The sequence below is a fragment of the Carassius auratus genome, chromosome 8 (assembly GCF_003368295.1).
Source record: "Carassius auratus strain Wakin chromosome 8, ASM336829v1, whole genome shotgun sequence".
Classification (NCBI taxonomy): Eukaryota; Metazoa; Chordata; class Actinopteri; order Cypriniformes; family Cyprinidae; genus Carassius; species Carassius auratus.
This window is the reverse complement of record NC_039250.1, coordinates 13,406,040-13,427,288: the sequence shown is the minus strand read 5'-3', so window position 1 is coordinate 13,427,288 and position 21,249 is coordinate 13,406,040. Positions and strand designations below refer to the sequence as shown.

The 21,249-nt window shown below is 36.4% G+C and overlaps 1 protein-coding gene across 2 annotated transcripts in view; it reads right to left on the bottom strand.

Moving 5' to 3' along the window:
* Nucleotides 1–21,249, bottom strand: part of LOC113107344 (G protein-coupled receptor kinase 5-like) — a 50,169-nt gene that overhangs the window by 10,087 nt on the left and 18,833 nt on the right. For both annotated transcript variants that reach the window (XM_026269782.1, XM_026269781.1), the window contains exons 2-12: nt 14,397–14,492; nt 11,959–12,071; nt 5,572–5,649; nt 5,110–5,207; nt 4,493–4,585; nt 3,905–3,968; nt 2,366–2,506; nt 1,957–2,147; nt 1,831–1,868; nt 1,591–1,680; nt 692–900 (exon numbers count right to left, since the gene is read on the bottom strand). In XM_026269782.1, the coding sequence (XP_026125567.1) occupies nt 692–900; nt 1,591–1,680; nt 1,831–1,868; nt 1,957–2,147; nt 2,366–2,506; nt 3,905–3,968; nt 4,493–4,585; nt 5,110–5,207; nt 5,572–5,649; nt 11,959–12,071; nt 14,397–14,492 (1,211 nt within the window). The remainder of the gene's footprint in view (nt 1–691; nt 901–1,590; nt 1,681–1,830; nt 1,869–1,956; nt 2,148–2,365; nt 2,507–3,904; nt 3,969–4,492; nt 4,586–5,109; nt 5,208–5,571; nt 5,650–11,958; nt 12,072–14,396; nt 14,493–21,249) is intronic.

Genomic DNA, 21,249 nt, shown 5'->3' with positions numbered 1-21,249 from the left:
ATATAAATAATTACTACAATTATTGAATTGCATGAATAACTGCTTCCAGAATCAAATACAAATTTAAATGTACAAAATCAAATTGTTAAAATATGAATTAGAACTTATTTACTTTTTTATTATGTTGACACTAAGATTAACACTTTGTAAAAATGTGTAGTTTTTAACATTTAAATATTATAAATCATATACATATTTATTTCACGTATTAACCTGAAAGTCCTAAAAACTCATTTTGTGAAATATTTCTCTCAACTTTTCTCTCTCTGTTCACTTATACTGTAAAATAAAGTCAAATGGGTTTGGAGCATCGTGAGGGTGAGTAGATTTTTCATTTTTAGGTTGAAAGCCAGTCACATGACACAACCCTGATAAAAGGCAACAGAGCCTCTTTACAATAAATGTAGATGATTTAACAATCCTGAACTGAGCTGGTCTCAGAGAACTCATTATCAACTTCTTTCCCAGCAGAAGACATGCACTAGCAGCCAGTGAAATGAGCCAAGCATATATAATGGACTCAACTTTACCAGCTCTGTGCGCTCAATCAATGGGCTCTAAATCAGCTTCTATGGTGCATTTGACTGAAGAGATAATGTAGCTTCGGGTACAAGCTCTTAGTTGTACACTGCTGCATCATCTTGGATGTTGACCAGTATATGTGTGTGTGTGTGTGTGTGTGTGGCCTCACCATCCTGCAGATGGCTTTGGTGTCTTCTGTAAACTTGTCGCTGTACTCCTCCTCTTCCTCCTGCACCCTCTTCTCCACCTCTTCTCTCTTCACTCGTTCTTTGCGAGCGCGGAAAGGCGATCGGCCGGCGGTCATCTCATAGATCAGACAACCCAATCCCCACCAGTCCGGACTCATGCCGTAGCGCTCGTTATTGATCACCTCTGGAGCTGTCGGTCAATACAGTTTGAGTCCATCAATCAATATGAAAGATTTGAATGTGTGCTATCAACAGATATCTAGCAGGACTGATCGGTGCAGCTAAAAACTAATATGTTTGCCTTTTGATTCATTCAACAGATACACTGGGATTTAAAAGTTTGGGTTTCGAAAAAAAAAAAGTCTCTTCTGCTCACCAAGGCTGCATTTATTTGATCAAAAACACTGTAAAATAGTAATATTATTGCAATGAAAAACATTTTCAGCATCATTACTCCAGTCTTCAGTGTCACGTTCCTTCAGAAATCATGTGTGTAAACCACATTACACTACTTTCAGGATTCTCTAAATCACAAATAGAAATCTTTTGGGGTTTTTTAAGCACATTTATTTAATGCTTTATTACTACATGCATCCTTTCTTGAAAATGTTAAATCATCAAACTTTTGAATGGTTCAGTATATCAAGAAAATATTAATTTTGGTTACTGAATTTCCAAAAAGACATAAAAAAATTATGATTTGTTTATAAACAAGACACTATTATGCTTACATTTAACATTGCCAACGGAATCACTGTCAATATATGGTGGATATTCAACATATCTATCTATCTATCTATCTATCTATCTATCTATATATATATATATATATATATATATATATATATATATATAAATCAGTGCAGTTAAAGATTATTACCCATGTAGCCCACAGTCCCCACTCGGCCACGGATCTGTTCTCCATCAGGCACTTTAATGGCCAGCCCCAGGTCTGAGATCCTGATATGACCTTTAGGAACAAATGCATAATGCAAAATGCATTTATTGTCGCATTTCACAGTTTAACTAAATGTATCACAATGAACATAAAGAAAAAGTCTCATCAGGACAATGCAATTCCATATTTAGCTCACTTGAAGGAAACATTTATTGGACTTACCATTATCATCTAAAAGTATATTCTCTGGTTTTAAATCCCTAGAATGATAGAAAGCAACATAAAAATGACTTAACCATAATATTTCATGAGGCTGGGTGCATTTGAGATTGACGTAGAGCTGCACACCTGTAGACGATAGACTCTCTGTGCAGGTGCTCGAGACCGCAGCAGATCTCAGCGCCGTAGAACTGTACACGCTCCTTCTCGAAGCCTGGGGTTCCCATGTTATAGATGTGAAACTTCAGATCACCTCCGTTCATAATGGTCAGCACCAGACACAGGGCATCTTTGGTCTCATACGCGTATGCTAAACTAACCTGAGAGCCAGAGAAACCAGAACGATCAATACGAGCAGAATATTTCCGTTTTGAAGTATACAAAAAAAATGGGAGGGAGACAGGAAGGCACTGAGGAATACACACTTGACTGGCTGGCCACTCGTGATTGAATTGCAAAAGATGTTTATACCAGGTGTAAACTAAGCCAGAGAGAAAAAAAAAAGAAAGATCACAGATAAATGAATGAATCCACTTACCACAAACCTGCTGTTGACCTTCTCCAGAATCTGTTTCTCATTTAGAGCCATGGCCTCCCCCTTCCTCTTCTTTATCCTTTTCTTCTCCAGCTTTTTACAGGCATACATCTTACCCGTGGCTCTCACCTGGCACGCACACACCTGCGCACAGATGGACATGTATTATCATACACCAAAAGCTACCTGCTGCCTAAATTGCATGCGCAAAAACAATTAGCAAAAAGAGACGTGTAAATCACAGCTCTCACAGAAGTCCGTTTCAAACCAAGCAGCTTTGTGTTGGTTAAGTCAGAGTGAATTTGCATTAAAAGTTACATTCACACCAAGAACGATAACTTAAAATATAAAATTGTTTGAATTTAAGAGAATCCCTTACAAAAAACAAACATAGTTTTATTGCACCAAAAAAAAAATTATAAAAAAAATTGGTTAACCATGGTTTTGCTACACTGACCATAGTTTAACCATGGCTTTGGTAATAATACTGGTTATACAAATGGTACTCAATACGTCAAAAACCATGGTTGCATCACCATTACTATAATAAAACCATGGTTCATTTTCATAAGGGACAGCATAGTCAACACCACAACTGTAACAAAAATAGATAGCGTTAGGATCACTTTCAGAACTATTTTTTCCAGATAATAAAAGAAAAACACTGACAGCAAAATCAGATTCCTTTCAAATTTAATGGGGCTGTCCATTTGAACTAGACAGAGAAACTCTTCGCCAAGGTCCAGAAAAACCACCCACAAGTCAAACCAACTTTTCAAAGATGTTTTACAGAAAGTTAATATATGGAAGACAATTGGTTATGAATTAATGGAGAGTTGATCATTATGACAGGCTAGCAAAACTGTGTAAAATAAAACAAAGTAACCTCAAGGAATCCTGCAACAGTTTCGACAACATTATCTTGCCTTCTTTTGAAGTTGCAGTGAAAAGACTATAGTAGTAGTTTTTTGTTTCAGCGTGTCAGCTAAATTCACTGTATTGTATCAGGGTTTCCAGAAATCTATGAAGTAATTTTAATACTGATATTAATAATAATAAAAAAAAATCATTGAGCAGCAAATAAACATGTTAGAATGATTTCTGAAGGACCACAAATTTTGCTTGTGTTAATGTTTCAGTTGTGTTGAAGCTGGTCATGCAATTTTGCCACAATGACAACAGAAAGCCACTTGGTTTGAAATTGACTTCTGTGTTAGTTGTGCTTCATAACACTGTTGCAAAACTTGTGATCACAACTATATATGCAGCAACTTCACACAAATTACGCTTTTTATATGAGGCAGACGGGAAACTTGACTCGAAGCTGATTCGAGCACAGTTTGATGTTAGCATATTGCTAAGCTAACAGCAAGACCTGAATCAACAATCCTGGTTATTAAGTGAAATACAACGATGTCGTTGCGTATATTTCGAGCACACTTATGATGTCTAGAAATACATTCTAGGTAGACAGCTCATTAGGTTTTGATGCAGAGCAAATGAGTAAATATTCAGTACACACACAGTTCACAATATCCTCACCTCTCCAAAGCCTCCTTTCCCCAGAACTCTATACTGCCGAAACGTGTCTTTTGTGATCGGTTGTCTAGAAATAAAACCACAAAATCTGATATCAATTCAGAAAAGAGAGGAAACATTTTAGAATTCAGATCCATTAACAAAACTAGGTGGAGCACAAGCTACATTACAAATTACCCTCTACATTACAATTATAAACCAGTCAACGAGAAACACATTTTCCACATGATTTGTGTAACAAAGCCTTCTTAGAATTGTTCATAGAAAAACGTTTTTATTGGCCACTTACATAAATGCATATATATGTTTAAATCAGTTTCTATCTAGCACAGACACTGCTGTGTAACTAATGTTTCGTGACATGACGAAACATGACTGTTATGAACAATTATGCTAACAAATAATTTAAATGGATTAGCATCCGAACTGCTTTTACAGCTGAATATGATTCATCAAGATGCAGCACGTCTGGTTTAAGCCCAGCTAAGAACTTCCTCCAACAAAACAAAAGAACGTAAGTGCACAAATGGTAGACTAAGCAGACTAAAAGGCTAACGGACAGAGTAAAGGGAGATCAAGTGTGCAACCAACCTTTCCAGCATTTTCCATTGGAGGAAGCGGTCGAAGTACATGCTGTTCTGATAGTCAGCAAAAGGAGCACCACTTAAGTAGTCATGAAGAGCTCTGTGAGATTTAAAACAGCATGGAGACCATTAGACCATGGGCAGCTCTGCGAGAACCAGAAGTAAAGATTACAGTAAAGAGCTAACATTACGCTGTAGTGTTTACTTCTGTAGAAAACAATTCAATTCCCAGTGGAAAAACTATACAACTTATTTCTGAATACTGTCTTTATTACATAGTATGCAATGTTAGGACGACGGTGTCCAAATTATTGTATGTTGAAAGGTATTATTTCAAGCATTTTGGAATATTTTGAACATACTTATAGCAGCTTGTTCAAATGTTTGGGAACAGTACATATCTCATATCACATTGTGTAAGTATAAAAACTTGCAGTAGTTGTTAAAAAGTATAAATAAAACAAGTATTTGTTTATATGATGTATGCATTTTAATGCAATTCTAAAAACACCTTACGATATCTGTAGCAAGAACAGCTGGGGCTGGGGTTAATGTGTCTGAATTAGCTTGGTTTAAAAGAGACCGAGGTCCAGGTGTTCACACGTGTGTTTGCATGTGTCTTACTTGCGACAGTCACTGAAGATCTCTTTGCAGGGGCTCAGTTCTAGATTTTCTCTGCAACTTTCAGCAAGACTTTCAGCTACTTCTACACACTCAGAGGACTGTAGAAAAAACAACATGCTTTCTGATTACTGATGCACACGTTCAAGATCCGAAATTAACACACACACACACACACACACACACACACACGTTTGTTTCTATGAATTGGGGGGACTTTTCATAGACTTCTCTTTCTTTCATACTGACCAAACAATATTTTTTATCCCCTAAACCTAGACCTAACCCTTAGAAAAAACCTATTTGCATTGGTACACTTTATTTCCCTAGTGGGGACCACAGGCCAGGCCTCAAAATGTCAACTTATTTTTTAGGTTTTACTATCCTTGTAGGGACATTTGATCCACACAATGTAGCATAAATAAGTACACACACACACAACAGGAAAGTTCAACCAAATCACACCTGCTTGGTGAGAAACTTTTTGATGATCTCATCTCCTCGACTCTTCCTCTTCTCATCGGGTGCCACCTCATAGTCCTCCTAAACGACCAAATACAAACAAATTACTAACTTATAAATGAACTCTGAGATAAACAAGCCATAACATAATCCAAAATGCACATGATACCTTATGACATATTGCATCTAATTTAGATGTTAATGAAATAGTAGCCAGGATGATGCATGTTGCATTTAAAAATGGCAAATTGCAGTTTCTAGGAGTGCATAGGTTTTTAATCAGTCCTCCAAGAAACAAAATTGTGTTTACAGTTTATAGCCTTTCCCAAGATTTTAAGGTTCATAGCATTGAGATCAAACAGATTTGAGCTAAATTATACGTACATCACTCAGAATATTTCTGATGTATATGCCCATTGTTACACAAATAAAAAAAAAAAAGATTTTTAAAAATGTTTTATGTCTATACAATAAAAGCCGAAGCAGTCCACTGTTTTTGACCCCACCAACTTTCATTATATGGAAAAGACAACATACCGTAATTCCTCAAACAAAAAACGGTAGTCAAATAAACGGCGTGCCTCTTATAGTGGCCGGGGGCGTGGTCAACACAGACAAATAAAGGCCGGTCTTAAATAAAGGCCAGGGGAAATTTGTGCAGCAGAGCCAGATAACAAACATACATGCCCACTGCCAGAGCATTTCTCGTTCTTGAGTCAAGAACCGGTTGCATCGGTTTTCGGATCACCAGTACACTGAACCGAGAACCGTTTTTGTCGGACGCGTCCGATTCGAGAACTGAGGAGCTGATGATACTGCATGATGATTCAGCGTGAAGTAGACCAACACAGGGCACGTCTGAACCAAACTGATTCTTTTGGTGATTGATTCTGAACTGATTCTGTGCTAATGTTATGATCTCTGTCGACTGCAATCGAAACGCAATCGCTTTTAATTTATAACAGGTTATTTAAAACAATTACTTATCAAACAGATGGAATTAGAAATAAAGGCCTGCCTCTAATAAAAGCCCGCTTCAAATAAAAGCCTGTTACCTTCTGCAGTTCAGGTAAATAAAGACCCCGGCTTTTATTTGAGGAATTACGGTAAATATTAATATTAAATTTAAATGCTACATAAAAATCTCTGTGCTTCAAAAGGAGAAAGTAAGTCATGCATGTTTGGAATGACATGAGGGCGAGTAAATGATGATAGAACTATATTTTTTTAGATTAACTATTTAATTCAGCAATAATAAAGGTAACTGACAATCAGTCTTGTTATATAACTAAAATTTAATTGTGAAATTATTTGAAAATTGTTAAGAGAAATGAAGTAAAATAGAAATATTATCTGAAAAACGCAAGCTTAATTTTTTTTATTTAGTTGACAAAGCAACATTTACATTTTTTGTTTTATCTGAAGTGTTAAAATGTGTGAAAATAAATTGATAGATATATAAATTATTTAATAAATAAGCTAAAGCTACATAGAACATTTGAATAGAAAAACATACATATACAAATAAACTAAATAAATAAAATAATCATAACAATTGTTTATAATAATTAATAATAAAACTATAATGGTATATAAATCTAAACTAAACCTGGGGTCCAAAAACTCAGCTCTTAGGGTGTACACAGTAAAAAACTGTGTGCCATTATTATTATTATTATTATTATTATTAAATAGTGTATTATTACAGTTTTATTACTTTTCGCACGGAGGACAATTGAGTGACTCAAACACAGCTATTAAAAAAGGTTCAAACATTCACTAATGCTCCAGAAGGAAATTCCATGCATTACAAGCCGTGGGATTAAAACTTTTGAACAGGATGAAGATGTCTAAATTTTTCTTATTTTGTTGAAATAATAATTTTTTTCCAAATTTTTACAAATCAAGTACAAGACTGGTGGATCATTCACACAGTATTAAGAAGCAAAAACTTTTGAATGGGGTTATTTTAATAATTTCAGCAAAAAAAATTTTGTCTTGTGTACTAAATGTAAATATATTTTATGTCAAATATCTTACTCAGGACATTACTAAATAAAAAATAACATGCATTTAGTGTGATCTCTCTTATTTTGTTAAAATTATTGTCATTTGCACAGATTCTGCAAGGGGTTCCCAAACTTTCGCATGCCACTGTATGGTAAAATCCATTTCAGAACCCACATTATGTAAAATCAAAACAATGGTTAGTAACTTTCTAAGTCAGCCAAACAGTGTCTTCCTGTCTAAGTAGGTATTCATTCTTAGAATGAGCTGCAATGTGACCCAGACTTTATGTATTGGTCAAAGAACTAGTTATGTGAGGCTAATATGGACCAGACTTTGCGCAGATACTCAAAAACCTAGAGACTAACGAAACCGAGACAGACAGACAGTATTAAGTGACCTCAAATCTGGAAACAGAAACTACATCCATTGACTTCACTATTCCAGTCGGTATCCATTTCTATATGCTGAATGAGGCAGAGGCATCATGTAATTGAGTCTGTGAGTGATTACACAATGAATGAGCTCCACAGTCTGGCACGTCCTTTCCCTAAGGGTCCTAAATGTGCCTGTGTGTGTGGGGGGGGGTTAATGCTTGATGACACCCTTATCAACACCCTCTCCGGCCCTCGTGCTCTGTGGATCCCATTACGTAAGAGTCTCCATACCACCTTCCCCCACTCGGTTCCGTCCCAAATGATGTAAACACAAGCTCGCGCACCTACACCGAAGCATATGTACCTCCAAATAGGTTTTCGCTCAAATCATGTGTCCACACACACGCGTCACACATATGCTTCACGAGTGCACACACACACATGCTTCATGAAGCCCACCGTGTGTGTGACTTCAGGTTGCTTGGTAACCAGCCAGTCAACACGGCAGGATTCCATAAGGTCCTGGCGCGCCACAGCACGGCCCAGCAGCGTCACTAAATACATTGAACGTCATTACATAGTGGGGGACTGTGTGTGTGTGGGTACTGCGTCTCGACACATGCAGCAGTATGATTTCCATTCCCCTTAACACATTTGGCAACTCCTTCATTGGAAGATTTTAAATAGTGCTGTGAGTAATGAGGGAAGAAAAGAATGTTACGCGGAATGTTCAGAGTCCAACAGAAGCTGCAGCTATTGCCTAAGTTAAGAAAAAAAGTTCATCAATTCATCAATTACTCATTTGGGAAAGCTCAAACATGCCTGTGTGATGCGCGAGAACAAACCTGATTGGTTTTCGCTTGTCAAGCTAGCATTTTTGAGCCTTGATTACAATATTCAACATGCTATATGTATGTGTGTTGATTGAATAAAAGCCTAAAAAAAATGTACTCATCATAGTGTTGGGGGATATACCAGTAGACACGGTTAACTGGTAGAATTTGTCAAAAGGAGATTTTGGACTACTGTCTCTATCGCGGTTACACGCTTACGTGACATTGCTGCGCTACGCTGTCTCAAAAACGTACTGTTTGCATGCTATTTTAAGCATTGTGGTTTAAAAACGAGTGATTATGAGCTGTTTAAATGCAATCAGCAGTGAAAGAGAACTCTTTTGCTATATGCGTGCATTAAAAGAGAGGTGCGAGCATGCGATGAAGGTGCTAATAGAGCACAGGGGTATTGAATGGACTTTACAGGCCTTTAATGGTTAAATACACACACTTGTATGTGTCAAATGCTGATATTTCCAAGTATTCTTGTAAACGCAGTAATTTAGGTCTTATGTGAAAGCAAACAGCTGTGAAAGAAAACATATGTGTAACAGAATATTGGATTGGGCAGCTCTTAAAGTGACAGCAGTCTATTATTCCTGCTGTCTGCCGTACATGTTAAACAATAAAGAGAAATATCTCATTGCTCTTGACTAAATCAGTTTGGTAACTTTAATAAGAAGAAATCTATATTTAGCTTACCTAAACATTATACATTCATTAAATGTACATAGACACATATTTATGTGCAAAGCCTGTGTCTGCATGAATCTAGAATAACATTTATATCCAAGCTACTCATTTTGTGTGTCAGCAGGAAATATATATTTGGACATACAATTATACAGTTAACAATTTTAGTTTTTCAAACAATGTGCACTAGGCGGTTAGCGAATCACAACACACTGGGGCAGCTAACCAATCAGAGCCCATCGTGAATTTCTGAGGGAGAAACCAGGAAGTCAACAGATCATTTATAAAAGAATGGAAAAGCAGTGTGAAATTATTATTATTATTACAGTACTGTGAAAAAGCACACTGGATTATTACAGTATTCGCAAAGATGTTTGAAAAACTACAATTGTGTTAATTGCACTATTGTATGTCCAATTATATATTTGCTACAGACACAAAAAAATGAGTAGCTCGATATAAATGTTATTCTAAATTCAGGCAGAAAGGAAAACGTTCTCACAGAGGGTTTACACATAAATATGTCTGTACACACATTTAATGAATGTATATTGTTTAGCTCTTGTTGCTATACTTGTAAAACAATGTGTATTGTAATATTTATTCCCCGGCTCCACGCACTTCCATTGTTAGCTCTTTACTGTGACAGTGATTTTTTTTCTCAGTACATGCTGATGTTTTTTTGTGTGCACCTACAATACATCTTTTTACGCTCACATTACAACTGTTGATGACATTGATAAAGGAGACAGGATTTAAATTCTGCTCTCTTGGCCTCTTTTGAATGGGAAATGATGGAATTTGCTATGCCTGCATGTTAAAGGTCACCTCATCGGAAAAAAAAAGCAGAAAATACAAACACACATACACATACACACAGAGGGGGTTCCAATCATAATAGTGGTTTGAGAACAGACCTGCGTCAGTGGCTCTGAATGGTACAGCAGAGCCACCAGGCCAAAACAAATGGCGGGCTGCCTCTGACACAGGGGAACTGGGCCGATCTGATGTGTGCGATAACATCGGACTATTCTGCCTCCACCGAGATGGAAAAACAAAACCCGGACCAAAGAGGTCAGCGGCGTGCACATTTCATTTGTCTTTGTGTACACATAAACCCAGATAACGTGTGAAGAGGTTTCTCACATGAAGTTCTCGCGCTTCTTTCCTTGTTTCGCACACACAGAGGTCTCAAACAGAGCAGACACAGACAGTGCTGTCTAACTCGCTACAACAAATGAGATCCCGCTACTTTCTGACGTCGGAGTAGGCCTCAAAACCCCCCCACCCGGGCTCTTTCCTTATGGTGGCTTGCACAAACACATGCATACATGCTGGCTGCCTGCAGAACATATGCATACATACGTCAAACACACTCGTGCAGTTTCAGTTCAATGCATCTCTGTGTTTACATTCGCTTTGTTATTCAAAACCCAATCCTGAACTGATTTTAATGTATTCCAGGTCATTAAGGGAAATTTTTTTCTTCTTGAGAACACAAAGTCTGCCAAGGTGAACACTAATGCCATATTTCACCCTTAAAATCAAAAGAAATTGCGAAATCGAGTTTGTTTAACAAGATCTCACTGCAGTTCAGTAATGGAAACCATTCTGTTTGCACACAATGATTTTTGTAATAAAACCATAATAAAAGGAGCTAAAACTAATAATTTTATTAAATATAAATGTTATTTAGTTGATACACTGTTCAAACGTTTGGAGATTTTAGGGGTTTTTTTAAGCAATGATGCATTAAATTGATAAAAATATTGATAAAGAAATGTTACAAAAGATTTTGATTCCAAATCAAGACTTTTATTCTGTAAATCAGCACAGCTGTTTTCAACACTTATAATAATGGGGAATAGAAATGTTTCTTGAGCAGCAAATCAGCGTGTTAGAAGGATTTCTGAAGGACATGTGACACCGAAGACACGAGTAAGGATGCTGAAAATTCAGCTTTGCATCAGAAATAAATTATATTTTCAAACAGATAACAGCTATTTAAAAAAAAAAACGTTGTGGCATTTTCCCTTCATTATCTAAAAATCTTCTGCTTTTTATTTCATTAGCTGTAACATCGTAACCCAGGCACGATTACGGTGCTTTTATGTCAAAGGCTTTTTTTTTTTTTTTTTTTGACTTTCAAATGTCAAATGTTCTTCCCTGAAACACATTAATAAAGCTTCCTTATTCACTTACACAGCTACATCCTACAAAGGGTTTTTGTTAAAATCAGGAGAACGTTTCAAGACACCATAAACAAGATGAACACCTTTTCCCAGTCATAAAAAAACACAAATATGGTGCCCTATGTTTGATGGTGACTCCCTGTCATATTTTGAGTGGGCAATAGATTTGGAAAGAAGATGAATGGCTTGAAAGAACCAGCAATTAGTGACTAAAAACTGTTCAGCCAATCCTAAATAGATTCAGGTGCGTTGAGTGCTGGAGAGGTGTGCATGTGTGCGCAGACGTACCATGGCATCCAGGAGTTGGATGCATCGCTGCAGCTCTGGTCGCGTCTCACAGTAGAGGCGGAACAGAAGTCCTCCGATGGGCTGCTTGTCACACAGACTGAAGTAGTCCCGCTCTGAGACACAAAACAACAGGTAAAACTTTACAAAAAAGTACTGTGCTAATACAGTGATTCTTTATAAGGCCACCAAATTAGATACACCCTGCTAGTAGCAAGCTGAATCCCCTTTTGCATGTACATCTGTCTTAATTATTTGTGGCATGGATTAAACCATGTGCTAGACATTTCTCTGAAAATTTGGTTCATATTGACACATTCATGATGCCAATCTCCTGTTCCACCATATGCCAAAGCTGCTCCATTGGATTGAGATCTGGTGACTGTGGAGGCCATTTGAGTAAAGTGAACTCATTGTCAAGTTCAAGACACCAGTCTGAGATGATCTGAGCTTTGTGACGTTATCATTCTTGAAGTAGCCATCACATGATGGGCACACTGTGGTCATAAAGGGATGAATATGTTCAAAAACAGTATCCAGGTATGCATAAACAATGTCAAGTTGGTACAAAGGGGAACTAAGGTGTGCTCACACCATTAATTCAGCAGCAGCCTGAACTATGAAGGCAGGGTGGGTCAATGCTTCCATGTCGTTTATCCCAAATTCTGACCCTAGCATCTGAACACTGCAGCAAAAACCAAGACTCATCAGACCGGGCAACATTTCTCCAATCTTCTGTTGTATTTTGGTGATCCTGTGTGAACTGTAGCCTCAGTTTTATTTTCTCAGCTGGCAGGAGTGGCACCTGGTGTGGTCTTCAGCTGTTGTGTGTTCAGAGATGCTCTTCACTCAGCAAACCTTGGTTGTAATGAGTGGTTATTTGAGTTACTGTCGCCTTTCAATAAGCTCAGAACCAGTCCAGCCAATCTCCTCTGACCCTCTGCCACCAACAAGGTATTTTCATTCACAGAACTGACACTCACTGGATATTTTCATAGTTGTGTATGAAAATCCTAGGAGATCAGCAGTTTCTGACACCAAAATCACCTTTCTTCTCCATTCTGATGCTTGGACTCCACCATGTCTACATGCCTAAATACACAGAGTTGCTGCCAAGTGATTGGCTTATTAGATATTTGCATTAAAGAGCAGTTGGACGAAAGCTACTAGAAGGCAAGCCTGCAACCATTAGCCGAAAAAGAGTAACGGCTAATTTTGAATGGATGTCACTGGAGGAGGGGCTTCACTATGCTGAATAAACCACTTTTTAGAGGAAACAGTTCATCATTTAACGAATCAACAGCCTATTTGTTAATCTTCAACTTGTTTTACACCAAACAATACTTTTGGATTGAACAGTATTTTTACCACAAAAAAAAAAGGTTTTCTGTGAGAAGTCACTGACTTTTTTCGACAGCTGGGATTCAGCTTACAGCACTTCTCATTCATTCCTATCGGATCCATAAATGGTGACTGATTCGTGCAACTCTGACTGAAATTCGATGACATCAAAGCTGTAATGTGATTGGTTATTAAGGGACATGTGATCCAAGTTACCCATTACACTGTCTCCAATAGTAAGTAATACAGACCCTCTCATCTCCCTATAGTAAGACAATCTCTGGTTGAACAGGTGTACCTAATAAAGTGGTCATCAGTTTATATATCATGAGGTTAATAGAAAGGGACATACTTTTAAAGAAAGAGAACTGAAAAATGATAATTCCATCATTTACTCAACCTCATATCTTTACAAAACCTGTATTATGGAATACAAAAGAAGGTAATTTGTTCACACAATGAAAGCCTTGATAAAACATTGATAATAATGAGAAATATTTCTTGAGCATCAAATCATCATATTAGAATGATTTCTGAAGAATCATGTGACAATGCTGAAAAATGATCTCTGCATCACGAGGATAAATGACATTTTGAATTATATATTTAAAAATCTGCTTCCTCTTTTAGTATTGTAAATATATTTCACAATATTACTTGTTTAACTGTATTTCAGAAACATTCAAAATCTTAAAAACTGTTGCACAGAAGAAGAAGTTTGAAAACGGTTGCTGGGGTGACTTAAGTTTTGAAATGAAATTGTAAAAGTTGGATAGTAGTCACTCCTCTTCTGTTGCTCAAGGGATTGTGTGTAATATTAGACCAAACAGCATGCAAGGAAACATATTTTGCAACTCCACTGGGACAAGTATGGCATCCAGGCACCTCTGACAGACTACTATCAACTTAATGTAATTTGGGACGTGCCACTTCTAATTTCTCAGACTGTAAGCGAACTGGGATTAAGCCAATGGCAATGAAAACTCTGAGACAGCTAAACAATGGCGAACAGCAAAGTGACATCACACAGCACAGCTGATAAGGAGCATGAAAATGACAGGAAGTGTATAAACAAGACACCCAAAGTGTTGATACATTACCAATGGTTTTGCTCAATTCTGTGCACTGACTGATATGAGGGAAGCGAAGGATCTCCCTCCATTTTTTACTTCTTCCTTTCCGTTTTCCTCCTCCACCTAGACAGAAAACAAGACAGAAGTAGCCATTAAAACGATTTCCAGAAAACATCAAGACAAACAACATTTGTATCCTTAATAACATGGGGGAAATATTTATCAGTAATAGGATATTGCACTTTCCACGAATCCCGAAGAAATTAAATAAACCTCCTCGTGACTTCGAACATGTGCAATGTAATAAAACATGTCAGCATCTGGTCTCTCAGCCTGAGAGTAAGTTAGCTGTAGTTAAAACGAGAGTGTCACTTCTGACGTCAGCGCAGGTCAAAAATATGCATTCCCTCCCAAGAGAAAAGCCGAGCTTTTACAGCAAACCGTGTCGTGCTCTGCAATAACTGTTTGTCTTATGAAGCATTCAAACTTATACGGCCCAATAAAACCGAGCTGCTTCTGCGACTCATTCATTAGTTACAAAAGTGCTCTTTATCGCTTCTTTCACTCCGGCGGATTTGGATTCAAGGAGAATAGAGTGGAATGGGAACATGGATCATTTAGCCATTGACCATTCCAGCATTGTGAATAAAGCTGAATGTCTCCAAACACAAACAATCAGGGCAGTGAAAGCCCAACACATTCATCTCACGTAGATGACAGGCCTCGCTAATTAGGAGCCACTGGCTCATGAGACGCCACAAATCAAAGCCTTTCCCACCAAACGGCAGGACTGTTAAAGTGATGTTAGCACTAGCCAGATTCAGCCGCCTTGAATAAATATGAGAGGAATGTTACAGTAAATTGCTCAGACCTGGCAGAGGGATTTCTGTGTCTAGATTTACAATTTTCAAGAGCAAGAACTATAACATCAAAATCACTAGTGAAATATTTCTCTAGTTACTTATTCAACTGTTAACTCGTATATCTTTTTCCTGTTTACATTCCCTTCGCATCTTATTTTTAATGCAGGAAATTTTAGTATATGCTCATGCAAGTCACTGGCCATAAATACAAATCAAGTTTGGCATTTTGGGACAGGGTTCATATTTAACTATGACACTTTTGGCCCAGTGGACTTTCAGGAAATAAATACCTTTCACACTGTATTATAGGAGAATTCTGTCATTTTTCTAAACCGCATATTTTGAAACTAAAATCTTTTTGATTTAATGGCCAACTTGTTTGTCTGGCATAGGTTAATTTTATATTTAGTGCAGTCCAATTACTAATAAATGTGACCCTGGAGCCCAAAACCAGTCTTAAGTTGGTAAAAAAAAAAAAAAAACAGTTTAGAATTTTTTTCAGAATTATTGATTTTTCTTTAATGGCAAAAATCATTAGGATATTGAGTAAAGATCATGTTCCATGAAGATATTTTTTAAATGTCCTACTGTAGATATATTAAAACTTGATTTTGGATTAGTAATATGCATTGCTAAGAACTTCATTTGGACTACTTTAAAAGGCAATTTTCTCAGTATTTTGATTTTTAGTTTTATCTCAGCCAAATATTGTCCCGTCCTAACAAACCATAAATCAATGGAAAGCTTATTTATTCAACTTTCAGATGATGTACAAATCAGTTTAAAAAAATTGACACTTAAGACTGGTTTTGTCGTCCAGGGTCACAAATATTTTAACATTTTTCACATTTCACACAAAATTATGGCTCAATTTGAAATGTCAAACATCAAGAAAACAATATTCTGCTTAAGTGATATTTACATAGTTTTTTTTTATTTGTTTTCTTAGTTCATCATGGCTCATTTTCATTTTAAGCCCTTAATTTATAATCCTTAGTAAACAAGCAGACTGAATGAAAAGCTGTTGGTATGGACTAAATATACAAACAGATTAGTCAAATTCATGCTAAATTCACAAAGCACAAATGTCCATTGTCTAATGTCAAGTGAAAAGATGTATGAAGCACAGCTCACACAAAACACTTTCAAACTAAGCAGCTTTCTGTTGGTCAACGGGGCTAATCTGTGTGACCAACTTGAACCTGATGCAAATCTACATTGGAAATGTTTCACCCTTAAGCTGAATTCCCAGTCGCGTGGATTCCTATTAAAATGACTGGATTTGGCCAAACGAGAATTTGCAGAACAAAGGTAAATGTAACCACACATTAAGTTTGTCATTTGCATTTAATTGCCATAAATCTTATTCACAATCAACACCGAAAGACTGTTTCGATTTCTCTGTGTTTGCATCATCATGGTTTTTCAATGTGTAGTTTTATGATGGTTTTTACATGAAAGTCAGAATTTGGGCCTGGGACAAAAGACGATAAAAACTACAAAAAAAGCCAGAAGTGAAAAGTAGGGAATATAAATGCGGGCAAGACAAAAAGTTTCCAAGCCAGTTTTAATATGACAATCCCATAACACACACACAAAAAAGTTGGTTAAATTTGTTAGTTTTAATAGAAACCAATCCATGGGCTATAAATGCCAAGACACGACAATGTTTTTCATTTTACAAACCTTCGGACTGCAGCAGAAACCAAAAACGCTGTGTTGAGGTCTATATTAGAAAAGGACAGAAAATTTTGCAGGCCATCCGCAACAAACGCAACGATCTGATTTTGTGAAATGCGCCATTTGCTAAAAACCTGCTGGTTACATAATCCTCAATGCTTGTCTGTTACAGATTTAAGGGACTGTGACGGCAGGAGTAATGGTGACCATATTGCCACAGAAGAAAACAGATGCCAATCAAAGCAGAGAGGAATGTTTGCTTCACATCATCCTGCCAGAGGTCCGCTCGAGTCAGAGTCAATGCATCAAACAACGTAAAACACCTGGAAGAAAGTGGGTCAGAAAACGGAGATGTAATTAACCTCCTTCCTTTCAGTCCATCTCAGAGCCAACTAGAAGAGTCAGATCGACTGAGAAGGTCAGAAGGCTCTTCGCTCACTCATCCGAGTAATATAAACAAGAATCGAAGAATGACATTTAGAAAGCTTGATGGAGCTCTTGCCGATTATTACAGCTGGAAAGTGAAGATAAAGCACCGATAAAGAGAGATCGGTAACCAGGGTTTCTGCTGGTTTTATGAATGTAACTTTACATTTATAGAACTTTTAAAAAAATTTAAGGAATAAATTGAGCAAAACCAATTTGTCAAAAACATGTTCGAAAGTGTAAATATGTGTGTATATATATATTTATATATTTACACACACAAGTAACATTAGCAATACAACTTCCAAATAATCTCCATTACTTTTAAATTCATTTTACAAAAAAATTTATATATATATATATATATATATATATATATATATATATATATATATATATATATTTCGGTCTTGTTTTTCCAGTGCAAAAAGATCCTTACATTAAGATACATTTGAGAAGTTTGAGAAGCAAAATGACATGAGAAGTTTTCTGTGAAACTAATCAAAATGAAGCGAGTTTATGATTGAAAAAAGAACAAATATCTGTCAGCGTGCTCCGAAATTCAAATGCATCGTCGTTTTTTCACACCATTGACATATTTGTTCTTATTTTATACGTAAATTAAAATTCTCAGAAAACAAAACTTAATTTCTTCATTTTGCATCTCATGTAAATCTTAATTTAAGAATGTTTAGGTATTTGTACCTGAAAAATACGCAAGGAAGATATTATTTTTTGCAAGGCATGTAACTTGTAACACGATGACTTTGAATCTTAGATTTTGTTCTGATTTAAAATTGTGAATGAATAGTTTAAGACCTTTTTAGACCTGCGGAAACTCTGAATAACAAACCCAACAGTTGAATATTTCATCCTATCATTAGTGATGACTACAGATCTACTCCTCAAAAGTCATCAGGTCTCAAACACACACACACACACACACACACACACGAGTGCTTGGCAAACTCACTGTGTGTCGCCACATTTAGTTGTTATCAGTATCAAAGTGAGTGAGGATTCAGTCCAGGAATTCATGGCATGAATTACTGTGGGCCACGGCACGATCAGGCACGCGCGTGTGTGTGTGTGTGTTTGTATCCTCATTAGGGAACAGCAAGCACACGTTTCATATTGTGACTGACATGCCTTGTTTTTTCCCAAAACATTATGTCTTTACTGTCACTTTTGATCAATTCAATACATCCTTGATGAACAAAATTTGTTCAAAGCAAACATCTTTCTGACCCTAAACCTATATATACAGTATATACACACACTATATAAAAGTTTATTTATTTCACGAAGCTCAAATAGTTTTAGGTTTTAAGGATTTTGTGACTTCACCAATATTATTTTGGGACTTTTATTGGTAACATTTGACGGTCAATGAATTTGGACAGTTAAAATAGCCATCACAATCTGGACAGCATTTATAGAAAACCCTGGCTGATCAATACTAAAACACACAGCATATAAAGAATGACAGGAAATCAATTGTGTGTCCTTAAACACACACACACACACGATAGTGTTTCATGTCAGGGACTGGCTTGTTAAAAACAAGAGGCCATATTAGTAAGCCTGCTTAATTTGTTCCACAAGACTCCGACTACACCCTTTTGTTTCATGTCGGTTTTATGGATGTGATCTAATGTGCACGATATAAAAATACGCTTGACGGTCTGTCGCGCATCTGTCAGACACACGCCCCGCGTGACGGCAACATCTCGTCATTTACTGCAATGCTCTTTTACTGTTGATGATTGTTTTACTTGGTGATTCAGAGGTTTAAGTCTTTAGAGAGCAAATGAGCTACAGTTAAATGTGGATTATATAACAATTCAAATAATGGGAAGCAGAGTTGTTATAGGAATGACAACCGTAAAATAAAACGATACAATAAATTGAAGAACCTGTTCAAGTAATTACGCTCCCTCGTCTGTGAGCATCACATTAAGGATATGTTTATTGACCGCGGTCCACAAACTGAAGCACAACCCTTTTTACAGCATCATTTTACACCACCTCAGGACGTACATTTCAGAGCACTTCAAAACATTCACAGAGTCTACAGCAGCTTTTATAGATTAATTACGCCGTGTACTTCACATAACGCAAAACCGTCTCAAATTATGCTACTGAGTGATTCTGTGGAGTTTCGTCACTTCAACCTCACACATTTTCTTGATTTAGTGGGTTCAGTGTCTATTTTCTTTTTCTGTAACCTGAGTGCTAGTGTATTAGTTACACCGTCAAGGTCCAGAAAAGTATGAAAGACATTGTCAGAATAGTCCATCTGCCATCAGTGGTTCAACCGTAACGTTATGAAGCGACGAGAATACTGTTTGTACACGAAGAAAAACCAAATTAACAAATTTATTCTACAAGTCGTCTCATAGTGCCATTTTGGAGAATATGAGCTCAACGCAGAGCTTAGGTTCTTCTGTGTCAGCCACACCACAAGGTTGCACTGTTTTCTTTCAAATACACATAGAAAACATATACTTGTGGCGCGGCTGACACAGAAGAGTTGATTCATTACATTACGGTTGAAACACTGATGGCAGATGGACTATTCTGATGATGCCTTTCATTCTTCTCTGGACCTTGACAGTGTAAGTTACTTGGCAGTCAATGGGACAGTCACAAGACTCCCGGTTTTCATCCAAAATATCTTAAATTGTGCTCCAAAGACGAATTAAGCTTTTATGGGTTTGGAACGACATGGGGGTAAGTTGTTAATGACTAAATTTTCCTTTTGGGGAGGAGTATCCCTTTAAAGCTGCATAAAAGTAAATAAACAGAACTGCTTGCGTCGTGCGGAAGAACATCGTAGCCGGAACTACTTCTCTCTGTTTATGTCTATGAAGAATCACAAAGGTACTGGGTTACTCCGCCGCGGTGCCCCCGAAGCAATCTAAAATAGTCCGAATATAAACACTTATTATAGGTGCACCCTAGTGATTCAGGACAAGCTAAAAACACGGTTTGGAAAATGGATTCATGCGGTCCTCGCTTATTATATACATTTTTCTAAATTTTGAACACAAACAAAGTTACGGACCGCAGCTCTGATTGGTTATTTTTTACCGGGAGCGCATGACTTTCTGCAAATGGCAATAGGACACTGGGAGGAGCCAGAGGAGCTTGATTTTTTTCACAGATTATCTGTCTCATATTCTACTGTCAGGACATAATGACAGGTTTAATAAATATGTAAAAAATATTTCTTTACAAAAGTTCCCTACTGCAGCTTTAATTCTAAGTCATGTTAAATATGTTTCTGTTCTTTGTTTTTTTTTTTTAGGGCTGACAGCATAATTAATATTGATGTAACAAATAAATTAACCTTTAATGAGAAAGTCAGTTAGTCAGTAACTCAAGATTTTGCTAATAAGAAAAATAAGAATAAAAACATAAGTCCAATTAATAAATGAAAAATAATCAAATATTATGTTTTATATCTAAAACATAATACACAAATAATAATACAATTATGTATAATAAATTAAAATGTTTTTAATAAGAGGAAATAATAATAAATTATTTATAAATCACTTTTCATACATGGAATGCAACTCTGTGCTTCACAAGCATAAATAAATATTAAGAAAAAAAATCAATATAAAATAATCAAAATTACATTGTTCAACGAGTATAAACAAATCAAATTAAAAAAGCAAAAAAGATATTCTAAAACATTATATACAAAATATAACAGACATATGTTTTCAGAGGATGGAAAATGTAGAAAAATCTTATTCAAATAAACCAATCCTATCATTTTGAACAATTATAAAATAAAATGTTTTTTGTTTTATGAAATTATGTGCAAAATTTACTAAAATTAATGAACATGAGAGACATAAAATATTGGCTAGAAATAGACATTTTCAGCCAAAAATTAT